At 38.4% G+C, this 22872-nt stretch overlaps 2 protein-coding genes across 7 annotated transcripts in view; one reads left to right on the plus strand and one right to left on the minus strand.

Moving 5' to 3' along the window:
* The window catches only part of si:ch211-278a6.1 (SRC kinase signaling inhibitor 1), a 234677-nt gene that overhangs the window by 199206 nt on the left and 12599 nt on the right, over positions 1 to 22872 (plus strand). The gene's annotated exons all lie outside the window — the stretch shown is intronic.
* The window catches only part of arhgap23b (Rho GTPase activating protein 23b), a 146722-nt gene that overhangs the window by 5561 nt on the left and 118289 nt on the right, over positions 1 to 22872 (minus strand). For all 4 annotated transcript variants that reach the window (XM_039739274.1, XM_039739273.1, XM_039739272.1 and 1 more), the window contains 15 exons: positions 15300 to 15455; positions 14165 to 14276; positions 14028 to 14067; positions 13692 to 13829; positions 13237 to 13539; positions 10475 to 10536; positions 10129 to 10232; positions 9000 to 9118; positions 8760 to 8912; positions 4651 to 4729; positions 4491 to 4564; positions 4021 to 4110; positions 3273 to 3398; positions 3015 to 3056; positions 553 to 646 (listed from right to left, as the gene is read on the minus strand). In XM_039739274.1, the coding sequence (XP_039595208.1) occupies positions 553 to 646; positions 3015 to 3056; positions 3273 to 3398; positions 4021 to 4110; positions 4491 to 4564; positions 4651 to 4729; positions 8760 to 8912; positions 9000 to 9118; positions 10129 to 10232; positions 10475 to 10536; positions 13237 to 13539; positions 13692 to 13829; positions 14028 to 14067; positions 14165 to 14276; positions 15300 to 15455 (1692 nt within the window). The remainder of the gene's footprint in view (positions 1 to 552; positions 647 to 3014; positions 3057 to 3272; positions 3399 to 4020; positions 4111 to 4490; positions 4565 to 4650; positions 4730 to 8759; positions 8913 to 8999; positions 9119 to 10128; positions 10233 to 10474; positions 10537 to 13236; positions 13540 to 13691; positions 13830 to 14027; positions 14068 to 14164; positions 14277 to 15299; positions 15456 to 22872) is intronic.

A 22872-nucleotide genomic window follows, 5' to 3' on the forward strand; every position in this document is an offset into this window, starting at 1 on the left:
CGGGGGGGTGGTGGTGGTGGTGGTCCGCTGCATTGCACTCTCAGAGCGACCTGCATTTCCTGTTGATGAGGAGGACTGAAGCAGGGACAGGTTCACACAACAGGACAGACAGGTGATGTCTCAAATAGTAAGTGAAGCCTTGAAACGACAGCAGTGAGTTGCACATACAAAGGAGATTGAACAGAAATACAGCAAAGAGGTTATGATGAACAACGAGATGCACACAGCCACTCAGCTGCCTAGCATATGCAGACACAGACACGCTCATTAGTCCAGAAAAATCCCTCCATACCGGGCCGCCTGTTCCAAAGGTTCAGCTAGGAAGAGAAGACAGTAGAGTAATAAAGAGCAAGGAAAATGAGATGTGTATGAGCAAGTCTAGAAGCCAATCTGTACAGAACACAAGGTAACTGAACTGCAATCTAAAGCTTTGTAGTTTAAACCAAGAAAGTGATACCCCAAAAACTCTCTAGGACCTCCACCCATACTTTCACATCTGCAGTACTTTAAAGACAACAGTAAAATGAAATAAAAAAAGAAAGAATTCTTTACCTGAAATTTCTCCTAATATTCCAGCTTTGGCAATGTTTGGCAAAAGATGGTCAATATTGGGAACTGGTTGTGTATCTCCGTTATCAACTGGAGTCTACAATGAACAGAAAATTCAAGTCAGATTTATACCAGTAAATTTTACACCCCTTAAAATTGATGAAGATATTAAAGTGAAAATGCAGTGATGTGCAAACCCATGAGCGACGCCATCTTGGAGTGAAGTGCCTTAGTTTGAATGTTACTGGATCATTCTCCAGCTCTTGTAATCCAAGTCTGGGTCACTGGTGGACCATAACTAGCCCTGGGCAGGGCAGGGCAGGGCAGTAGTAAATCACAAGCCCATTCATGCAAACACCCATTAGTTCCACATCTACACACAGGGTCAAGTTAGAATTGCCAATAAACAAGCACTTTGTTAATGCAGAAGGAAATCTGGATTACCCAAAATAAGGCCCATGCAGACACAGGGAGAATGTGCAGACTGGAATGAGACCTGATGCTAGATCTGTGAAGGAGAGGCACTAACCACTGCACCACCGTACCCTACCAGGCTCCTCACTAAAATCTCATAATATACAAAAGTGACTGAATGAACGCATGACATCAAATTTTGATGAAAATACAGTTAACAACATCTACAATCAAAACCAGCCTATGCCACTTTTAACAGCATTTAGCTCAATCAGACTTTATTGTTAGAGCGAAACAGTCGTTAAAAATTTTGTGCCAAGGTAGAACAAGCTGAAATGTTAGAAGTGCCTAACGCCAAAGTTTAAAGTCTCCATATTTTCATCGCACATTTCAGAGCAGCACTAACAACAGGCTATCTCTGGCCTCTTTCTCACATATAGTGCCACTTGACAAGTCCCAGTCTTAGATAACATATTCACAATTCGCAGTGTAGCAGTTGTTTATGGGATGGTGAGCAGCAGAGGGCAGTGAGATGTCTGTTTAATTATCACAACTTTCCATTTACATATATAATTGCACAATATGCTTAAAGCAAGACACATTTTTTACCCTTAAAATAACAGCTAGGAAATGAACGATTGCAAAGCAGCAAGGACCCAAAGACACTTGGATTTCTTATGGTCGCTCATGTGGCGGTTGTCTCATGCTGCACGGTGCCTGAGCTCGCCGCTCCCTCTACTGGTGAAAAGCAAGTTGTGAGGCCAACATTACAATCGTTTCCATCTCCCCAGAAAAGAGATTTGTTTTTCAGTAAACCCCACAGCATTGTATTCATGACTGCTAGGGTAATCGCTGCTTGATGTAATATCACATGGCACTGCCATGCTTACCAGCCCAGACACTGACTCTTGCCAGCTAGCTGTGCGGTACAGTAACATAACAGTAATCCACTGCTGGGTCATGTGGGGTTGGTTTCTCATACTGGCAACTTTGGGTACAAAGCAGTAACCGAACCTGGATGGGCACCGGCCATTGCCAGGTTCATTTACAGAAATGTACTTACTGTACATAAACATGCAGGGCCGATTTTGAATCAATAATCTGCAATCTACAGAGAGCAAAGAATAACATGCAAACTACAGAGACTGTGCTCAGGCAGTGGAATCAAACAGAGGCTTCTGGATCCATGATGGAGTAGCACTCATCCCTGAATCACTAGGCCATCCAATACATTAGTTATTTTATTTAAAAGAATGGGAGCCTACCGACAGATAAAGAGATTACCAGTTTACTAACACACACGTCTGACATGGGGCCGACAGTGAAGTTGAACAGCGTGAGGACAGTATGCCTAGAGTGTGAGCAAGTCCATCTTTCTTCATTTGTTGATCTGCTTATCCATCTCAGTGCACAAATGTGACAAATGTGCTCATTCAATTAAATACTTGTTAAAGATTATCTGCTGTGTGCTTGATAAGCTAGATATAAATCATAATATTTATTTGTGATTGTCAATCAAGTATCCTACAAACGTTTATTACAGTTAACCAATAATCAAATGCTGGAGCATAATTATTAGGAATAAATCCACAACCCAACCTGCTAGCTGTGAAACAGACGACACTCTTGTCGATATTCTGAAAACCGTAACCATTTCTAGTGCTTAGTATATGCGAGTGTAAGATGTCCCTCTCAACTGATTATTTAATTAGGCTCAGAACGGTGGACAGTCGTGGTGATAACCGTAGTCTTGTAATGCACACACTGAAAGCATTGAACTACAAAACAGACTTCAAATTCAAGAAGGACAACAAGTGGGCAGTGAATCACTCTGCCATTCAGGGCCGGAGGACACCTCCTTTAGTAAAAGTGTCGATTCACATTTACTGAATTCATGAATTCTATTGTTCAGACTAGAATGTGACAAACCTTTTAACAAATCCTTTATGTTACAGTTACACGTGTGTAAGCAGAACATACTTTTCATACATTTATAAGTTGTAAATAGTCTGCTAGCAGTGTAAAAATGGAATAACAAAGCTTTTTCCTACCTTATCATCCTTGCCCACTTCTTCATTGAAGAACCAGGAATGCTGAAAAAAAAAGGAAATCCTCAACTACTGAGCCACTACAGTAAGATGTTCAACCTTGGAGAGTAGAACTACAATTATTGGAGTGGAAACACAAGCACTAGGCAAGAAAACAAATGACTAAACACAAAAGGGAAAGTTAAAAAATAATACATTGTTTAAGACAAAGCACATGCTACAAATAGCATGTCCTCTAACGATTGTTCTAATTGTACTTACATGTTGTATTAATGTTTCAACAATTTTGTAACGGTCTGGCATATGTGTCACCATGTCTGTCATGTTGTCTTCGGAGGTTCTAACCAGAGTGGGTCCAAACACTAGTGCCAGGTTTCGTGGCTCCATCTTGTAGCAGGACAAGAGAAACAAAATGTGTACTAAAATGAATATTAATGCAAGAACATTGTATAGTGTGACATTGTATTAAAATGAGTCTTCTATTTAAGTTTAGTGATAGAAAATGAACCCTTTTTTTTTCAGGAATTGTGAGTGAAAAAGAAAGTGGCTAAATACAGGCATAAAAAAATCCACAGATCACTTAAAATGTTTCGAAATGATTAAAAAAAAACAACCTTGTGGCAGACTAATGCCAGGCCAGCAACAACACATGAAAGGCAGGAACCCACCCAGGAGGAGTTTGTGTTGTTTCTTCTCATTGTGAGTATGAGGTGGACGTCTACACAGGCAAGGGGAGAATGTGGTCGCCAATCCCATACCGACAGTGACAGGGCTTTGATTCAAATGGAGTTTTCTGGAGTTGTGAAGCAGCAGCACTAACCCTCGTGCATTAGTGGAAATCGCAGTTCACACGAATGTCATTAAAAGATTACACAAATGGAAATAGATTGACCAGAATCTTCTGATTCAAGTATGGCTTGAACTGTTTTGTGTTTACCATACTATGATTTAATTTAAATGGAGTTTTATGTAAAATGCTGCAGTTAAGACCGTGTACTGTATGCCTCACCTTGTTTTTCTCAGAGTGATCAGCTACGGTTTTCAGATGACCAACCAAAAATTTCAAGGTATGATAGTAATGACCTGGCAGATCATGAATCTGTGACATGAAAAAAACGGAGTTAATATTAACCATAAATAATATTAAACTGCAAACAGCCATTAATAAAACAACAGTATCATCCGGTATTGGTATGTAAACAGGGGTAAAGAAATAGTTCACTTTGGTCGTTCATCAATTGAATAAACTTCCACAGGATAAAATCCTTCAGTGTCAAATTTGTAAATGCATCCTAGGATATACATACAAACCATCATGTTCTTATTAACTCTCCTAGTTGTGCAGCTCTTTAGATTAATACTGAAAGCATTACCCACAGGACAGTGTTACGTGATCAAACACTTCAGTGGCCCTGTGCGGACTACTAGGTTCTACATTCTGCTCGGTGTGGCCTCACTGCTTTCATTCATCAAGCTTACCAGTTTTTTCATGGTCTTCAATCTCTCTCCAGCTTCCTCCAATCGATTGGCATCAATAAAGTCGCTGTATCGATCTGCAGTTTAAAACAGTATGCTAAGATCAAAACATTGGTCTCACTTTGCCAGTTTAGATGAAGGTAAGACAATAGATGTTTCTCACCATCTGTAAAAAGAGGCTCAGGCAGATTCCTGAAGAAAGACTTGAGGAGACTGCTTATCACATTTGGATCCTGCCATTTCTGAAGACAAAAAATGGGACAACTAAAACAGTATGCCTTGTTGTGAAGAAAAATGTAACATGTTGCAGGGTGTATGGGATGTTTAACCTCGGACAGTACGGGTGCCATTGGTTACTTAAAACCAGGAACCAGAACTGGGCTGCTGTCTTGGTTCCAGTTGTTATTCAATTACAAGCCTGTCCTATACATACGTAAGCAAGGAAAATGTGAGTATTCACATACAATGCACTCGTTTTCTTTTTGATGTGTTTTATATTTTTGTTTTAGTGGCACTATTTATTGCTGCTGTTTTTCATCTTTGCCTATATACTAAATTTATTACACACCAGTGTGTCCATGTCACAGTCTACACTGTCTTAAACTCAAAGTTGTCTGCAGTCTGGTTCATGTATGACTCCATTTTGCTTTAAAAAACTGTGTTAAATAAAACCAGCCCATATAGTTAAACGTTTTTGCCTGGTTCCTGGTGCAGACGAAAGCAGAATCAGTGCCCCTGTAGTTAGATGGGTTGAGTTCTCGGGGCAAAGCCTAACTACACCACAGACTGACCGACGAAGAGTTTGCACTTTGGTTTTTTGAATAACTAGGAATATTATCAGAGGTTTATTGATAATTAATTGCGCACTGTAAAATCAATTTCACAAATTCAGTGAACAACAAAACTGGATGTAAAGTGCCATGCACTCAGAAAAATTCAACAGTAGTTTGAAATACAGTTCTGTATGAAATAGTATAACAATAAAAAGGAGGTCAAATTAATCAGCACAGTGATTCAGGGGCACACCTGGCGGTATCAATATGTAGGTGTAGTGTACAAGAAAGGCTTCTTGCCACCAATGCTGAGAAAATGCACAGTACTTGCAATGATCAGTAAACAAGTATATAAATAAAGAATCTTTGAATTGGGAAATTGTCGTGGTTTGATATCCAAAAGTGACAAATCCATCCAAACATTTTGAGGCTAATGTCTCTGTACCAGTTCTTCTATCAATCCTTGGTGGGCCAAGCCTTGTTCCTACAGCTGGACAAAGCTGTTATCTCTGGCAATAATTTCTGCCCATGTCCTCGGCCTATACTCTACTGAACTACTCTTTTTACCTACTTGTGAAGCACTGCTGGGGCCTACATAACTCCTCAAACTATAAGAGCTCTATGAACTCTCAGAGTGACAACCTGATATATGAGAACTACAATACCTCCTTGTTTCAGTTTGCTCATTTCAAAGAACCTCAAGCATCCAACTATATCCTAGTAGGAATCAAATACAGTGGTACCTCGGCATATGTCCTTAATCCGTTCCAGATCCTTTGATTTATACCAAACAGGATGTATACCAAACAAATTTTTCCCATAAGAAATAAAGGGAAAATGATCAATCCTTTCCATTGAAAAAAAATCCTCTTGTTATTGGCATATTCTACATTGACGGGGTTTTATAAAATAATTTAAACACTGCTTGATACTAAAATTCATAAACACAAAAGCAATTAGATGAAATAAATGAAAATTTAACCTCACTTTACTTTTTAATAATGTCTTTGTTTTTCAGAATCGTAGATACCGTCGTTCTCGGCATACGGTATGCAGCAGCCAAGTCCTGGATACGCATGCCACCTTCATACTTTTCAACAATCAATTCAAATTTACACGAAAAAACACAAAATCACGTGAAAATTCACAGAGAGTTATAGCACGGGTTGTTCACTGAATGCTAGCAACTGGCATACTGACGCTCGTGGGCAGTCATGGCTTTGTCTTGAGAGAGGTAAACAAGGGTAGCGTGCGGTGTTCTAGCACGTGAGTCGTATTCCAAACAAAGTATACCAAGCTAAATTTTTCACATCCAAACAGGACGTATACCAAGTTGGACTTATTCCAAAGTGGACGTATACTGAGGTACCACTGTATAGAAAAAATTAACTCACTCGATTAGCATGTTTACAAGTGCTTTTATGACACGGTTATTTACAGAAAACCAGTTTCAAAAATGCTATGTACAGTAATCCCTCGCTATATCGCGCTTCGAGTTTCGCGGCTTCACACTATCGCGGATTTTATATTTAAGCATAACTAAATATATAACGCAGATTTTTCGCTGCTTCGTGGGCTCTGCGGACAATGGGTCTTTTTACTTCCTGTACATGCTTCCTCAGCTGGTTTGCCCAGTTGATTTCATACAAGGGACGCTATTGGTGGATGGCTGAGAAGCTAACCAATCAGAGCACGCAGTTAAGTTCCTGTGTGCTGAATGCAGCATTAACCAGGAAGTCTTGTCTTGCCCATTCAGCATCAATGTGTTTCGCTGTGTAAAGAGTTAACTTTTGTGCTCTTTTGTTTTTATCTTTGTGCATAGTCAAGCCCTTCATTATGGCTCCAAAACGATCTGCTCCTGCTACTGCTTCAGGGGCCGTGCCCAAGCGCCAACGGAAGATGTTAACGATTGCCGAAAAGGTAAACGTTTTGGATTTGTTGAAGGAAGGGAAAAGCTACACCGCTGTAGGATGCCATTACAGCATCAATGAGGCTACGATTATGTTTATTTAAAAAGTAGGAAAGGAATACAAGATCTACGGCCGCAGTGTCCTTTTAACCAGGGTGCAAAATGAGTTGTAAGTGGATGTAATAAGGCAGTAGTCTGGATGGAATCTGCTTTAGGGATTTGGATTGAAGAAGAATAACGGCGGTGCTACACAATCGCCTGAAGGGGCTCCTTTAGAAGGGCTGTAATGCTCTCCTTTGTTGTGCAGTAAAATTTAACTCATCGTGTCATTGTTGGTGAGTAACCATAATTAATTTTCTACTTACAGTACTTAGTACATGTACGTACGTTTAGTGTCACTGTACACACATTTACTGTACACTATTTTTCTTGCGTTATACATATTTATTGCTGATGGCCTGTCTATCGTAATGGCTGTAACATATGTGATATCGGAGACACTCGATATCTTTAAAATAATATTTAGGTTTTACTGTATATAAACAGTGTGTTTATATTCATAATTTCAATGAATCTTACCTAATATCTAAGAGAATACAAAGGGATTATGCTGTATAACTGTGCAGGGAATATTTCTAAACAGTGTGGGAGAGTTTATAAGGGCTTAAAATATATAAAAATAACCATACAAACATATGGTTTCTACTTCGTGGATTTTCACCTATCGCGGGGGGGGTCTGGAACGCAACCCCCACAATCCAGGAGGGATTACTGTAAACACTTATTCCAGTTAAAGAAACCAGGTTATTGATCTCTGAGTTAACACATGTAAATTTCTGTGCGAGTAACCTGGCTATGTGGCCATGTAAACCCTTAACCAGGTTACAGTGTGGCTCCACAATCCCAGATGCTCTAGGGAGCCTCTTGAACCCGCCACCATCTGTAATGTAACCAAGGGATGAGTCTAGCAGATGAGGACACATACAGCCAGTCCTCACATGCTGGTGCGTCTTCCCTCAATTACATCACCAACCTCTTTTTTGTAAGTATGTCCCCCACACTCCTCAGGAAGTACAGGCTACATTCCCTTTGAATTCGCAGTGGAAGTTGATGATGTTTTAACCTTCTGTTTTTATGACATTGGAGTGTTTTCCCAAAAGAGACTCTATTGGTGGATGTAAATGGAGGTTTTTAAGAAACCAGATTTCTGTGTTAACTGGGTTACTCACCTTAGCCCAGTTTTGTGTGTGCATGTAAATACACTCATTGAGGAACAACCTATCATTGCATGACATGCAGTACCTTTATCAACCCTGTCCTCCATTTTCACGCATTTGTAATTACTCACTATCTCATTCAATATTTATTTTATTCATCATCTGCCTGCTCACTTTCTTTACTATTACATATTGTCACTGTTTACTGTGCTGTTGTTGTTCGGTAGGTACGTTTTAGTTAAAAGGTACAATTCACATTATAACTTTATACTCTGTAAGGGAACATTTCAGATTTCTAAGCTAAACACCTGAGTGACTCCTTTCTATGATGTTCCAGTAGACCCATCTTGCCGGTTTTGACCTCATCACGTACCTCATCATTAGGATTCATCTCAGTGCCTTTATTGAGTTGTTCTTGCAGACTGGACACTGCAGCATTACTCCCGGGGACGCGGTAGATCCCAGTGTTTTCCAGCCCCATCTCTTCTACCAGGTTACAGAAAGATTCTACTACCAAAGGGATGAACTAAGAGAAGAAAATAAAATTTGAAAATACTTTTTTTCTACACAATAGAGTAAGGCCTCTAATGATTCAAACAGTATGGTTCCTCACCTTGTTGCTAGCTGCTGGCTGACAGTCTTCAAGCCTCACCCCAAACACTTTGGGTCCCGATTTCTTTGGCTTCCTGCTCATGTGAATGCCCCAAGGAGACTTAGGGGGACTGCTATCATCTGGAATGTGGTAAAGAATTCAAAAGTGGGCACTTTGTTTGGTCAAAGTTTTTGTCATGCAACCACAGAGTGCGAACCTTTAGGTCTCTATGAATAGTTAGATGCTATAATCAGAAACAAACTTTTTAAATTTTATTAGCTACAGAAAATGTCAAGCTGAATACCTGATACTATTTGAGTGATCTGCAGAAATCCTATTGTCCTGTTCTAAAGTACCTGTACTCATTTTTAATCCATCTGTGTAAGATGAAGCCAAAAGACTGTGGGTGGTCTGCTCAGTGGCATCAGCAGTAAAGAGGGACCAGAGGTATATCTCACCAAACAAATTCACTTTCAACTACAGCAGAACAATAATCAGTAATTGCTTGCTTTGTTGCAAATTTTTACATTGTGGGTTACATGATATTTTGTTTTGTGTAGACTCTTTCAAATAAAACATCCACGTAAGTATTTAACAGAAAGACAATGACGGTCATTAGCCCCAAAAGGCACAGTCCTCACAAACTCACTTAGACAAATTCATCAAGTTAGAGTAGGCGATTCCTGTGGTCACGATGTTACACTCATGTATTTCATAGTTTATGAATTAATACTGTTATCAAATATGATAGTCTTAGTCTGAGTTTACCAACTAAAGTTGAGTGAACAGAGGATAAGAAGGATGTGATAGTTCAGAAAAAATGTTAATCACAGACCAACCATTCATATCCTTCATGTTTTTACTCTTACAGAATAAAAGCACATGCTCAATACAACTCCTAAAATCACATATCTATAAAATACTGCACGGCCAGTATTTGTGACCTCTGATGCATTATTTGAGTGTTAATTCATTTTTGCTCCAGACCAGCGTGATCAGCAACTAACAAGGATCCCACTACTGGTTACCCCTGTCCAAATACATTTCCTGCAGGAGGAAGAGGCAGATTGTGATTATGACTGTCTGTTACATGTACTACTCATTAGAGTCACTTGTTAATATTTTTCCCAGAATTCACTGTAAGCCTTACTTCCAGAATCCAGTTTTGGTGACCGGGGTGGCACAGTTGCACTGAGGAATGTGGACATTATTCGTGCTGCCTTTGGGGAGGAATCTGGTTTGTTGCCTGTTGGGCTGCAAAAAAAGGATAACGTAAATAAGCAAATGCATTTAACAAAGGGAAGTAGAGAATGTAGAAAATACCAAATGTGCAGAGCATGTAAGTGTAAAAAACTGAACATATGCTATTTCAGATAAGTACACACAGTTTAATAGGACAAATTAGCAACTGAAATCAATTACTATATAATCTGATGTAAAAATAATGCATTATATTCACACACTATATAAAAAGTTTATATATAAAAATAATCTACCTTTGCTTCCTGTATTCATTCAGCTTCTTATTTATAAGAGCCTGACTAGAAAACCCAGCCTCCTAAATGAGGAGAAAAAAAAAAAATACAGTTTGAGATGCAAACAACAGTCTACGATGGAGAACACAGCAAACTGTACTGCAAGGGTACAAAGAAAATTGTTAGGAGGCACAGTCTACTCATAAAATGTTTTAAAATGTTTCTAAGTATGTCAGAAACTGTTGAAGATGCAATATTGACTACTTATTTTTGCATATGGTATTTCGCATTGTGTAGGTTCACTAAGCTATAAACACTAAATGTTAAAACACAAACTGTAATGTTTTATTTAACAGATATTGATATACAGTATAGTAATGTGGGTGTGTGTGCCTGCCTAATGCTGGAGAAGCATCACAAAATATCTTTATAACTTTTATTCCACATGAAAAACCAAAGAGAAACACAAAAGAATCCAATATAAACTCATCAGGAAACCATACTCTGGATGCATACTGAGCTTCACTAAACAGGATAAGGCCCTGTCTTCTTAAGTATTGTGGCTGACCAAAATCACAAGCACCAAAGAGATTCCCTCTCACCTCCCAACAGTTCTACATCTCTCTTCATACTCTGGCTGCACTACCAACCTGCCAGCTGAGCCTTTTCCCAACTCACCTCCTGACTCTGGAGTCCATCAACCATCTGACAGAGATCAATCTTTAAACCCCACCTTATTGTTTCTTCTTGTTTAATCCCCTTAAAAGTCATTGGGCCATCACTCTAGAGTTTCCTTTGTCAGCCCTTGGTGCAATTCCTTAGCCCTCAGACACATTTGAAGGGTTGAGTGTCCTGGGAGGCTATAGAGGTGCTTGTCCGCCAAATCATGTCCCAGGGTCCTAACTGTTCCACACAGAAGCCCCCTTCTACCGCTCAGCTATTTTATAAATCTCTCCAAACCTTCTGCTCATCCACTATGACTATAATTAACATCAGTCTCCTCAACCACATGAATTAGGCAGTCCTGAAGCTCACCTCACCACTTATGCCTTGTTAGCTACTGATTCACACTGGCACTTGGACCTTCAGTTTCCAATGTGGAGTCCTCTTTTAAAGTACAGTACAGTCCCTGCCAGGTATATTTCTTGTCACGTTCCTGCCGTGTGCCTCTTCTCACCCCAGTAACCATGTGCTGCTATGTACCATGGATAGAAAGCTTGTGGGTTGCCGTTATGAATGTCTAGGGCGTGGAGATTCCAGTGAGTGTATTGGGCACAGCACACCAGGTGACGGTTTTTGTGTTAAAGCAGATCATGGAGATCTGGCATTGTGATTAGAAGATTACAATTAGGTTTGAGTAAAATGTAACAAAATCTGTCTTCAAATGTTTGACATACAGTACTTAAAAGGGGATATGGCTATGAAAGCATTGCAGACATTTCAAAATATGTCTTTATATGCAAGTTCTTTGAAAGGGCAAGAACATGCACAGTCTTTCTTTACGCTGATATCTCATGAGAAATCCACTCATGTTCCTGCATGTTAAAAAGTTGAAGACATCATCTTTAAAATTTAGAAGCTTGAGTCCAAATAAAATAATTCACATTCACATCCAGGTAAAAAGTCCCAGCTCTGAGGTGCTTATAACATACACGTTTTACATAAAAATTAAACTTTCTTTGTTGCTCACAATATGCGACCTCCATGATCCACACTGACATTGAAAGTGGTGTTCTGATGCGCTGCGCACTTTGTGAACTGTCAAGAACCCAGCTGGTATCCAGAAGGTTGCCAGTTTGAATCCCCGTCACTGCCAAAAGAGATCCTACTCTGCTGGGCCCTTGAGGAAGGCCCTTAACCTGTAATTGCTCCAGGGGCACTGTACAATGGCTGACCCTGCGCTCTGACCCCAAGGGGTATGCGAAAACTAACAAATTCCTAATACAAGAAATTGTATAAGGTGAAATAAAGAAGAAAATTAAAAATAAGTAAATAAAAATAAAAAAATAATACTCTTCTATAAGATATTTGCATCATAACTTTGTAACAGATATTCTGATTGGTGAATTTGTGAACAATGCTACACGTGTGCCAAACACCCCATGAGCATATTTTTGCGTTGTGACAGATGCCGTCTTTGCTGTGGAGTATGTAAAGTTCCGATATTTTATTTTCTTCTGTGCCCTATGCATCTAAATACCACTGTATATGAAGGTCTGTGATATGGTGGGTCGTTGTTTACTTTTGACAGTAGAGTCTCCATGGCCAAATGAATTGGGATCATAGTATCTAATGAAAGCGCCATTAACACACACTTGGACTTGAACCCAGCATATGCAGGCTTTAAAAAGAAGAACATCTAAATAATAAAAAAGACTTTATGACCCCACCTTATTAATCCCCCCTTCACTTGTTTTATATTGCTATATATTGCCTTTGAATCCTCTTTGTCTAATCATTTTCCTCTGTTGATGATACCTGGTAGAATGTCAAAATTTAGGAATAAAAACTATTTTAAGATAATATAAATATATATATATATATATATATATATATATATATATATATATATATATATATATATATATATATATATATATATATATATATATAAATATCAAGGTACAGAAACCTCTTTTTTTCAATGTGCTGTACCCAAGTACTTTTTGTACTCTTTCAGTTTAGGTTTCTTAGCAATGGCGATTGAAGTAAAGACATGAATACAATAAATTAAATTAGTTAATTACAATTATCCATCCCCTGAGATTAATGTATTCTCTCACCTCACAATCTGCTTTGCTGTTTTCCCGGATAACCTTGATCCAATCAAGCATGTCATCTCGATCTTCAGCCTGTAGCAGATACTCACAGAAGTCTTGTGTGGTCAACCTGAGAGCATGCTTTCGCTTTGTTCCACTATATGCAATGTCTACTAGGCAGCCCCGGATGTTTATTGGTGGTTGTTCATACTCATAGTTGCTTGTATTAAACAGTACAGCCTCACGTTTATCTTTGTACAAGAAAAGTGATGTGGAACGGAGAATGGAGTAAACTCTCTTCCACTGACGTATTCCTCCACCTACCTTCTACAACAGAAAAGATTCAGACAAGTGCATTACAAAATGACCATCAAACACAGCCACGGATTTGTGCTTCAATACTAACATGGTATTCAACATATTGCTTTAAATGACTGTGATACAGAGGTGTTGTAACTCAGTGCAATGTGTGGATGTACCTTTCCCTTTTCAGTTAGGATCTGTTTGTAATGCAGCCAGCCCTCTTTGCGCACGTCGCTAAAAGTCAGATTAGTTAGCTCTGAGGTGGAATGTCTCTTCGATCTGCATTCCTCTGCAGCACTCAGACTATCCAAAGACTAAATGAAAATAAAAATCGAGACATGTCAGAAAATGGTACCCTTGAGTCAACAAAAGAAGCTTGTAATAGATGACTAAAAAGAGTGAGGGACAAAGTAATACTTCATAAGTGGACAATGACCACAGTAGCTTCTTATTAAATTTAGTTCTATGCATCTTTTAAAACATGATAAATTTCAGTCTGGACTTAAACTTACCCCATCTGTGAAAAAACTCTTTACCCGTTTTGGCAATATCCTGCATAAAAACAAAAAATGAGAGCTGAGGACTAGAAACACAGATAATGAATAAATAACCCCATCACTTGAGCTACCAAGTGTCAGAAACCACTTACGAGAAGACTCGGTTTTCATCCCTGAATGCATTCAGTCCCTCATCACAAGACTTGGAACGCTCTGGTGTTATGGCTTTTAGATAGGAAGAGCGGCGACTGGCTTTGATACTGCCTGCAAAAAAACCCACAAAATGACACTTTATGTGATCTTTAAATAGCAAAAAATGAAACATGGAATAAAACACCTCACCAGCGGTGATGGGAACACCCTGCTATAAATTTGGTGCTGTCCATCGGATGAGACATAAAACATAGTCCTGACCCCCTTTGGTCATAAAAGATCTTTGAACATCTTTCAAAAAGAGTAGGGTGTTTCCTGGTGTTTCCTGATGTCATGGCTAAACTGTCCATCAGGGCCTGGTCATTCTGGCCCCCATTCATTCTTCTGTCCCTTTTTGGATAACTATCTCTCTCACCCCTTCGTCACCTACTAACTACCATGTAGTGTGCATACTGTTGCAAGAAAAGCTGATGTTGCATCATCCAGGTGGCTGCTACACATTTGTGGTGGTTGAAGTGGTTCCCCATTGTCTATGTAAAGCACTATATAAATGTATCTAATTCATTATAATAACAATAAGTAATATTATCCATCCATCCATTATCCAACCTGCTATATCCTAACTTCAGGGTCACGGGGGCCTGCTGGAGCCAATTCCAGCTAACACAGGCGGCAAGGCAGGGCGATTAATATTATTATTATAACTATTTTACAAATCTGTAACACAAACAGATCAAGTGCACTTGGTCAGCTGGTCATCTAGTATCTCCCTGGTCATTCCAGAACAAATACCCCTTAGTATGGCCTAATGCTGGTGATTTTACTTCTGGACCTTCCAGCATATGGGTTTGCACAACGGCACTGGGGTAGCCTCACAGATCCAGTGTCCTGGATTCTTATCCTGCATCTGGTCATTGTCACTGTGAAGATTGCGCATTCTCCCCATGTCTGTGTTGGTTTCCCAAGGGTACCACAGTTTTTCTCTCACATCCCCAGGTATGTAATTGTTTGGTTCATTGCATTTACCCCCCTGTTTAAAATTATAGAAGGGATATTGAATTGAAGGCACCACTGTACCTCCATGGTACCCAAGGTTAAAACATGGCAGGAGGCGTATGGAAGGTTGTTACTTACTGCAGTCATAGGAAGCAAGCCTGTTGGTGGGGAAGCTGAAAGTAGGTGAAGGAGGACTTGTCATTATGACAGGTGCAGAGTTTATCCCACTGGATACCACAGAGGACGCTGGAACATGCTTTGCCTGTAAATCAGCACTTGGGCTCGTTGGCTCATCTGTAAAACAGAATCAAAAAATGAAGATGCAAATCTCGTGTTGTCTTTGGCAAGATGATAGATGGATAAAAATGAAAAACCTGTACACATTCTGATATACTGTACTCATACTAACTCATCTAATTTAGGCTCAACAGTTGAAACACTGTGCTTTTCACCTCCTTTTCATTTTTTAAGAGCAGGAACAAAATATAGTTGTTTTTGCCTTTGCAGGCCCATCTCTAAGTATTGGCTACAATAACTATGAAATCTGGGTGTTGGAGTTTGAATACATCAAATGAAACAAGTTTAGAGTGAACACAAGCAACACCTTTAACGCCATGATATGTAACTTTGTAAAAAAGCATCTGTATCTGCTGTAAAAGCACAGAGGATTTTAGCTCTCTTGCAAAACAAACATGAACCTACATGCACTCACAGGGAGTGACTCAGGCTATGGATACCTCAGTATTTACTTGTCCTTCTCATCCATGTGAGTAAACTCAGCACACACCCTTTTCCTACAACAGGACCCGAGTCCGTATATACAGTACAGTACCAGTCAAGTGTTTGGTCGTGCCTGATCGAAAGTCTGCTTTTAAGAATCTTAAAGATTGTTTGATATACAGAATGAGGCTTGAAGGTTTTCTCCTAAAACACATACAAATAGTGAGTTTAATGGCTATGAGAATTGTCTTGCAAGAACAACATTTTTTAATTTACAAACTAGTTTTGAGGTGTACTCCCCACCAAAACCAAAGAACTTTAGTGAAATTGTACCACAATCATTATATTATTCAAAATACTATGTGTGTGTATTTAGAAGTTCATTTGAGGATTTATTTATGTGTTTAAGCCAATTATTTGTGTTGTGGCAGGTAACATGGGTATACATAGCTCATCATTTCAGGTTGTAGTAGTCTAAAATATGAAAAGAACAGTTCGACTTAGGAAAGAGAAACAACAGCCCATCATCATTTTAAGAAATGAAGGTTAATCATTCCAGGAAATTTCAGGAGCTCTGAAAGTTTCTTCCGGTGCAGTCACAAAAAACATATTGCTATGATGAAACTGGTTCTTGTGATGTCCACCACAGGAAATGCAGACCAAGAGTTACCTCTGCTGCAGAGCAGTTCATTATAGACACCATCTCCAGAAATCACCAATTTACTACACATCAGATTACAGCCCAAAACAAGCTCCACATAGTCCAAGGAGCAGACACGTCTCCACGTCAGCTTGTTCAGAGGAGGCTCTGTGAATAAGTCTTCATGGTAGAACTGCTGCAAAGAAAACCACTACTGGAGAAAAAGAGGGAATTGCAGGTGGTGGACTTCAGATGAGTTGAAATCTGTTTTTTGGCCTGATGAGTCCAAACTTGACATTCTAGTTTCCAGTAGTGTTGCCTTTGTAAGATGCAGAAGGGGTGAAAGGTTAATGTCAGTATTTGTGCTTTTCAATATGAAGCATGAGGAAGAATAGGTGATGGTGTTGCGGCTCGCAGTTTATTTAAAATTCAAGGTATAGTTGGCCGGTGTGGCTACCCACAGCGCCTTGGACCATCCCACCTTCTTTGTACTTATTTGTGCGGTCATTTGTTTTTAAACAGGCTTAAAGGCTGTGCAAGAGCTACTGGGCAAAGGAGATTTAAAGCTGCAGCAAATGACCTAAACCCACAAAAGGAAAAGCAGCCAGCAAGTGCTCAGCATATGTGTGAACTTCTTCAAGACTGCTGAAGAAGAACCCAGAAGGCAAGAAGCTGGCAAAAGTATGCAAAGATATCATCAAGCTGCCCTGAAGAATCTAAAATATGAGTCTAGATTTTTTGGATAAAATCCCACGTGTTATTGAATAGTTAAAGACAATATTCACTGTTATTCAAAAATGAAGAAAAGGGTAAATCTATGATTAGGTGTGCCCAAACATTTAACTGGTAATCAGTTTTCTAATAAGGTGGCCACACTCAATAGAAGGAGTCATTCAGTTCTGAACTGGAAACTTTCAGATTTCTGAAATGAACCATCATACAGGGCAAAAACAAGAGCTACTGTTACATAAAGCAATGAACAATTTGTGAAGAATCAATTCATTCACTCACATGGTAATGCAAAAAGTCAGGCCTTTACATGTAGTTTAACAAAAGAGGTGTGTAACTTGAACTGCATTCGTTCCCATGTTCTAACAGTAAAATGTGGAAAAATCTGATAAGGGGAATAATTTCATTTTTAACTTCACATTCTATTTTATTCTAACTTTGAGGTAAGGTTCATAATTTCATATAAAAAAGACAGAAGTTTCAAAGTAAGGCTGTTTTTCTCACTAACCATGGTGTCAAAGAGTGGCAATGAGCTGAAAGTTGATTTGCACATCCAAGTACATACACTGCAAACATGACAGTAAGGACCTTATGAGCCTTTATAAAAACTGACATTTCTAGTTGCTCAACACTACATCCCCTGTTCTAAATGAATATTAAAACCGCGGATAATTTCTTTTTAAAGGGAAACAGTCATTGTTTTTGCATCTTGTAACAGCAAAAAAGAGACGCTATCTCATAACTGAATTTCCCCTTGGGATTAATAAAGTATCTACTGTATCTATCTATCTATCATATAGTGCCTTTCATTATCTATCTATCTTTCTATCATATAGTGCCTTTCCTATCTATCTATCTATCTATCATATAGTGCCTTTCATTATCTATCTATCTTTCTATCTATACTGCCTTTCATTATCTATCTATCTATCTATCTATCTATACTGCCTTTCATTATCTATCTATCTATCTATCTATACTGCCTTCTATCTATCTATCTATCTATACTGCCTTTCATTATCTATCTATCTATCATATAGTGCCTTTCCTATCTATCTATCTATCTATCTATCTATCTATCTATACTGCCTTTCATTATCTATCTATCTATCTATCTATACTGCCTTTCATTATCTATCTATCTATCATATAGTGCCTTTCCTATCTATCTATCTATCTATCTATCATATAGTGCCTTTCATTATCTATCTATCTTTCTATCATATAGTGCCTTTCCTATCTATCTATCTATCTATCTATCTATCTATCTGCCATGTTGATTCCTGGGTTTTTGAGTTTTGAGTTTTGGAATACTAAGACGGAGATGTCACTGGACTGACCATTTCTGGCAGTTTACATGAAAACAACTTCATGGATTCACATGATTTTTTTTGGATCACTCACATAAAAAAAGAGTACTTTTCACTATTAAAAGATAGAAAACCGACACAACTTCCCGTTAACAATGTGAGAATCACAGCTAATCACACATAAATCACAGTCTGCCCTTTATAAATAAAAAAAAAAAACTTTTGGTTTAAACTGTGACAGTTTTGATTTGAAATGAGATAACTGAGACACATTTCATTGTAATGTAAGGTATAATGACAATAAATTGATTTGCAAAGATTAAAATAAGGCATAAAAGGCAAACTTTACTTATAAATATTTATGGACTTTTATAATTTAGAGCAATTCCACTTCTTGTACTTCACTCAGGCAACTGACCATCCTCTGTTTTTAGTGATCAAGTGTTTCCTATAAATAAAACAGCAGTGAAAATGCAATGTTGGGTTTAGTTTTTACTCTTGCATTTGGTGCCATTGTCCTAAATCAACATTAAGACTAAAGAATTGACTGAGAACGAAAAGCCAACAATTTGCATCATGAAAGAAAAGATGTATTTGGTACGAAGCAAACTTCAACGCTGGGCATAGGAAAATCAGCAAAAATGAACAACCAGTATAAGAAAGAAATAAATTGATGACGTACTTGAAATCTAGTAACATTTTGCTGTTTAAGGTGAAAAATAGTTGGAAAAGAGAAAGAAAGAAAAAGTTCTTGAAGGAAAAAACCTGACAAGACAGTCTCCACAGTACAGTTATCCCAGAATACAAAGGCCACGCTGAAGCATGTAGACCTCTCATTGACACCAAAAAATAGAAAGGTCTATTTTAAATTTTCTAAAAATACAGAGATGTGTCAACAGAATTCTGGGACAAACTGCTATGCATGGAATAGACAATAATAAACCAAACTGGTAAGTGGAAATGTGGGGAAAAGAAAAAAAACTGTAGATGATTGGATTGAAAGCATGCCATTTAATTTTTAAAGGATGGAGTCTATTGTGCTGGTATTGTTGTGGCTTGAGTGTGCTTGGTGGCCTCCCTCTGGAAATGGCTCACTCCTCATTATTGATATTGTATAAAAAAAGGACTCCAAACTTGCTGGCTGGCATTTCACCATGCAGAAACAAAATGACCCAAAACAAGCAAGGAATTAATCACAAGGACAAAAGCACAAATTCACAAACTGCTAAGTTAAACCATTTAGATCAAATTAAGAAGAGTTTTAACTTTCCGAGTAGAGGACTGAAGTCAGAAGCCATTTCAAAAGGAGATTGTTGATATCTATGGATTGTAGGTTTGCTTGAGTTTTTGCCAAAAAAGGATTTAAAATCAAATAACAAAGTTTTATAATAATTGACTTACTTGGAGTTAATTAGCCTGAATACTTAGGCTTGCCTGAAATGGTGGTATGCAGCAAAAAAAAAAAAAGTTGCTTCATTTTGCTGCACATCACATTATTTAATTTGGATTGCCAACAAATTCTTGATCTAATGCTCATTTCTTTTAAACATTCTGACAGTTTCCCAATGGTCTCAACACTTCAAATAATGTATTCATAACAGAGTACAGTGACTCAAACATATTTAGCATTTGCAGTTATACAAATGCTAATAAAGTCAACAATGTAATCCATTAAAGTAAACCACTTAATCCAATTCAGGCTGGTGGGATGACACAACCAAACCTGACAGCATTGAGAACAAATCAAAAATGACCAGGGACAGGGAGGGCACCACTCCACAGCAGGGTCAAATGTGCACATGCCACGTGTCACACGAGACTATTCTAGAACTGCCAGGTGCCTGACAGGCACAACGGTCTTTGTGATGTGGCAGGAAAACCAAAATAGCTGGAGAAAAAAACACGGACAGTGGGCAGGGAGAATGTGTACACTTGGCACATGCGAATCAAACGCAGGATTCTGTATTTGTGAGGCAGCAGCACTCGCACTCATTACTGTGCTGACCGAGCATTATAGTTCAAAACTACTGTAATTGCTACATTTCTATTAGTTATTCAGAATAGTATAGTTTAAAACTCTTACTTAAAGACACATTATGAATTTCTCAGGTAATATTTTCTGATATTTTGTGCTTCATTGAATATTGTGGGTGCCTTACACTACTGGTGAGAAGTTTCAGAGCACCTCAATTTTTCGTTTTTATGGAAATGCACACTGTTTAATGTCTTAATGTGTCAAGAAATCAAGGCTTAGAAAAAATAAGCATTGGCAAATAAGAAAATAAGTCAAGGAATCATTAAGTGTACAAAATGTTATTTAAATTTGGATTAATCAAAGCAGGTCCCTTTAGCTGATATAAACTGTGGTAACCCTTTTGATTCAGAATGCCAGCCACTCTGCCTCCAGCAAAAGAACCTGAAACCATCACACTGGCTCCTCCATATTTGACTGTTGGTGTCACACACTGAGGAACCGTCCTTTCACCAGCTCAATGGAGTGTAAACACCCTGCGCGATGAACCAAAGATTTCAAATTTTGATTCATCAGTCGATAAGACTTTCTTCCAGTCTGCAGTAGTCCACAGCCAGCACTTCAAGGACCTAAATTATCCTTTAAAAAATGTCTTTTTTACTGTCACTTGCCCTGTTAAACCTGCAGTACAAAGTCTCCTCTTTACCGTAGAAACTGACACTTTTCTGACCTGCTCTGTTTAGCTGTGCTTGAAGCTGTTATGCTCTAAGGAGCTTGTCACACGAGCTAGTGACCCTTAGAAACGTCTCTTCTGATTGGCTTGTGACTTTGGCTCTGCCAGATCTCCTCCTATCAGAGTTTCGTCGAGTTTCCAGTTGCCTTTGGAATGTGTAGGACACCACTGTACTCACTGACACTTTTATTTATTTATTTTGTTTGCAATTGAACACTTCTAAGGATAATAATGCTCTGTCTCGTTTAATTTGTTATTTGCCGTTTTTTGCCACTATCACTGAAATGTACAACATTCTGCATTGTAATATTGTCCAATTAGCACTTCAGAGGATATAGTAACACAGTTTGTTCCTACTGTGCTTTAAGACAGACAAAGGGTTTTTAAGTAATCAACGGAAGTTAGGACACCTGTGCAAATTGTTTGCTTCAACTTGCAAGGCTTCATTTACATGAATTGCTGAAGAACATCTCTAGGTAGTAACCTACTAGTTGTTGCCTGAAGAAGGCCCACTTGTAATACTCTGAAATTTGCTTTTTTCAATTTTTGCTCACCTAAAATTTAAATATAAACACCTGTCCGTTTAATGCTCCCCTTTTCACCATTTTAGGTCACTCATTGCATTTCAACCAATTAAATTTGAAAACAAATTAAGTGTTTTAAAACGTTTGACTGGTACTGTATATACAGTTCATTGCAAAAATGTTCTGCCTGCATGCAGATAGACTTAAGTGAGAGCCTAACAAATAGCTGATACCCCTGTTAGTAAGTACAGTCTTGAGACATTAGGTTGAACTTGTAATATCAAACTCACTGTCTCCTGCCTGCTCTAATGGGTACTGTGACTTACAACTGTTTATAAATGATATTATTTAGAATATGAAGACAGACCTGCTTCAAGTGGATACATTCTCTGCATACCTGGCAGCATTTTTACATGGATGAATACATGTTTTCATAAGTAAACTGGACTGGCAGGACTACATACAGAATATACACAAAAAATTACTCAGAAAGCAAGAGTGTTAGTTAGCTATGTATTTAGTTCAGTGTTGTTTATATTTTATTTTGCCAACTATGTCTGTCTCCTTTCTGCACTGTGTAAACATCACTTGTAATATATAATTGATAAGTGTCTCTCCCTCTTCCAATCTGGTACATACAAATTCAGTTTTTGGCACACATGCAAACACAAACATACACTTACAGCTTCAGTCACAGACAGGCCTGTTTTCGCCTTCAACATGCCTAATCTTGATGGAGGCAAACCTCATTATAGGAAACTATGTCTTCACTGATGCTGCCCTTGCTGGCTCTCTGTTAAAACTTGTTGTTGGCTACAAGGAAACAAATTCACTCTGGCATACAGTCAGATTTCACACAAGATCTTTCATCAATCAAAATTATTAAGCTTGTATCTTATTTAACTTGTAGTTCTGTGATTGTTAAGTTTAATCATAATAATACATTCAAATGTTTATTCACTTATGAATAGCCTGAGAATCACTGTACTGTGCATTTAGATTTATTTATGCAAATATAGAGGAAGTAAAAAAATGAAAGGAGATTTTTCTACACACGTCTTTGTCTCAGGAGAGAACACAACA

The sequence above is a fragment of the Polypterus senegalus genome, chromosome 17 (genome assembly GCF_016835505.1).
Source record: "Polypterus senegalus isolate Bchr_013 chromosome 17, ASM1683550v1, whole genome shotgun sequence".
NCBI classification, from domain to species: Eukaryota; Metazoa; Chordata; class Cladistia; order Polypteriformes; family Polypteridae; genus Polypterus; species Polypterus senegalus.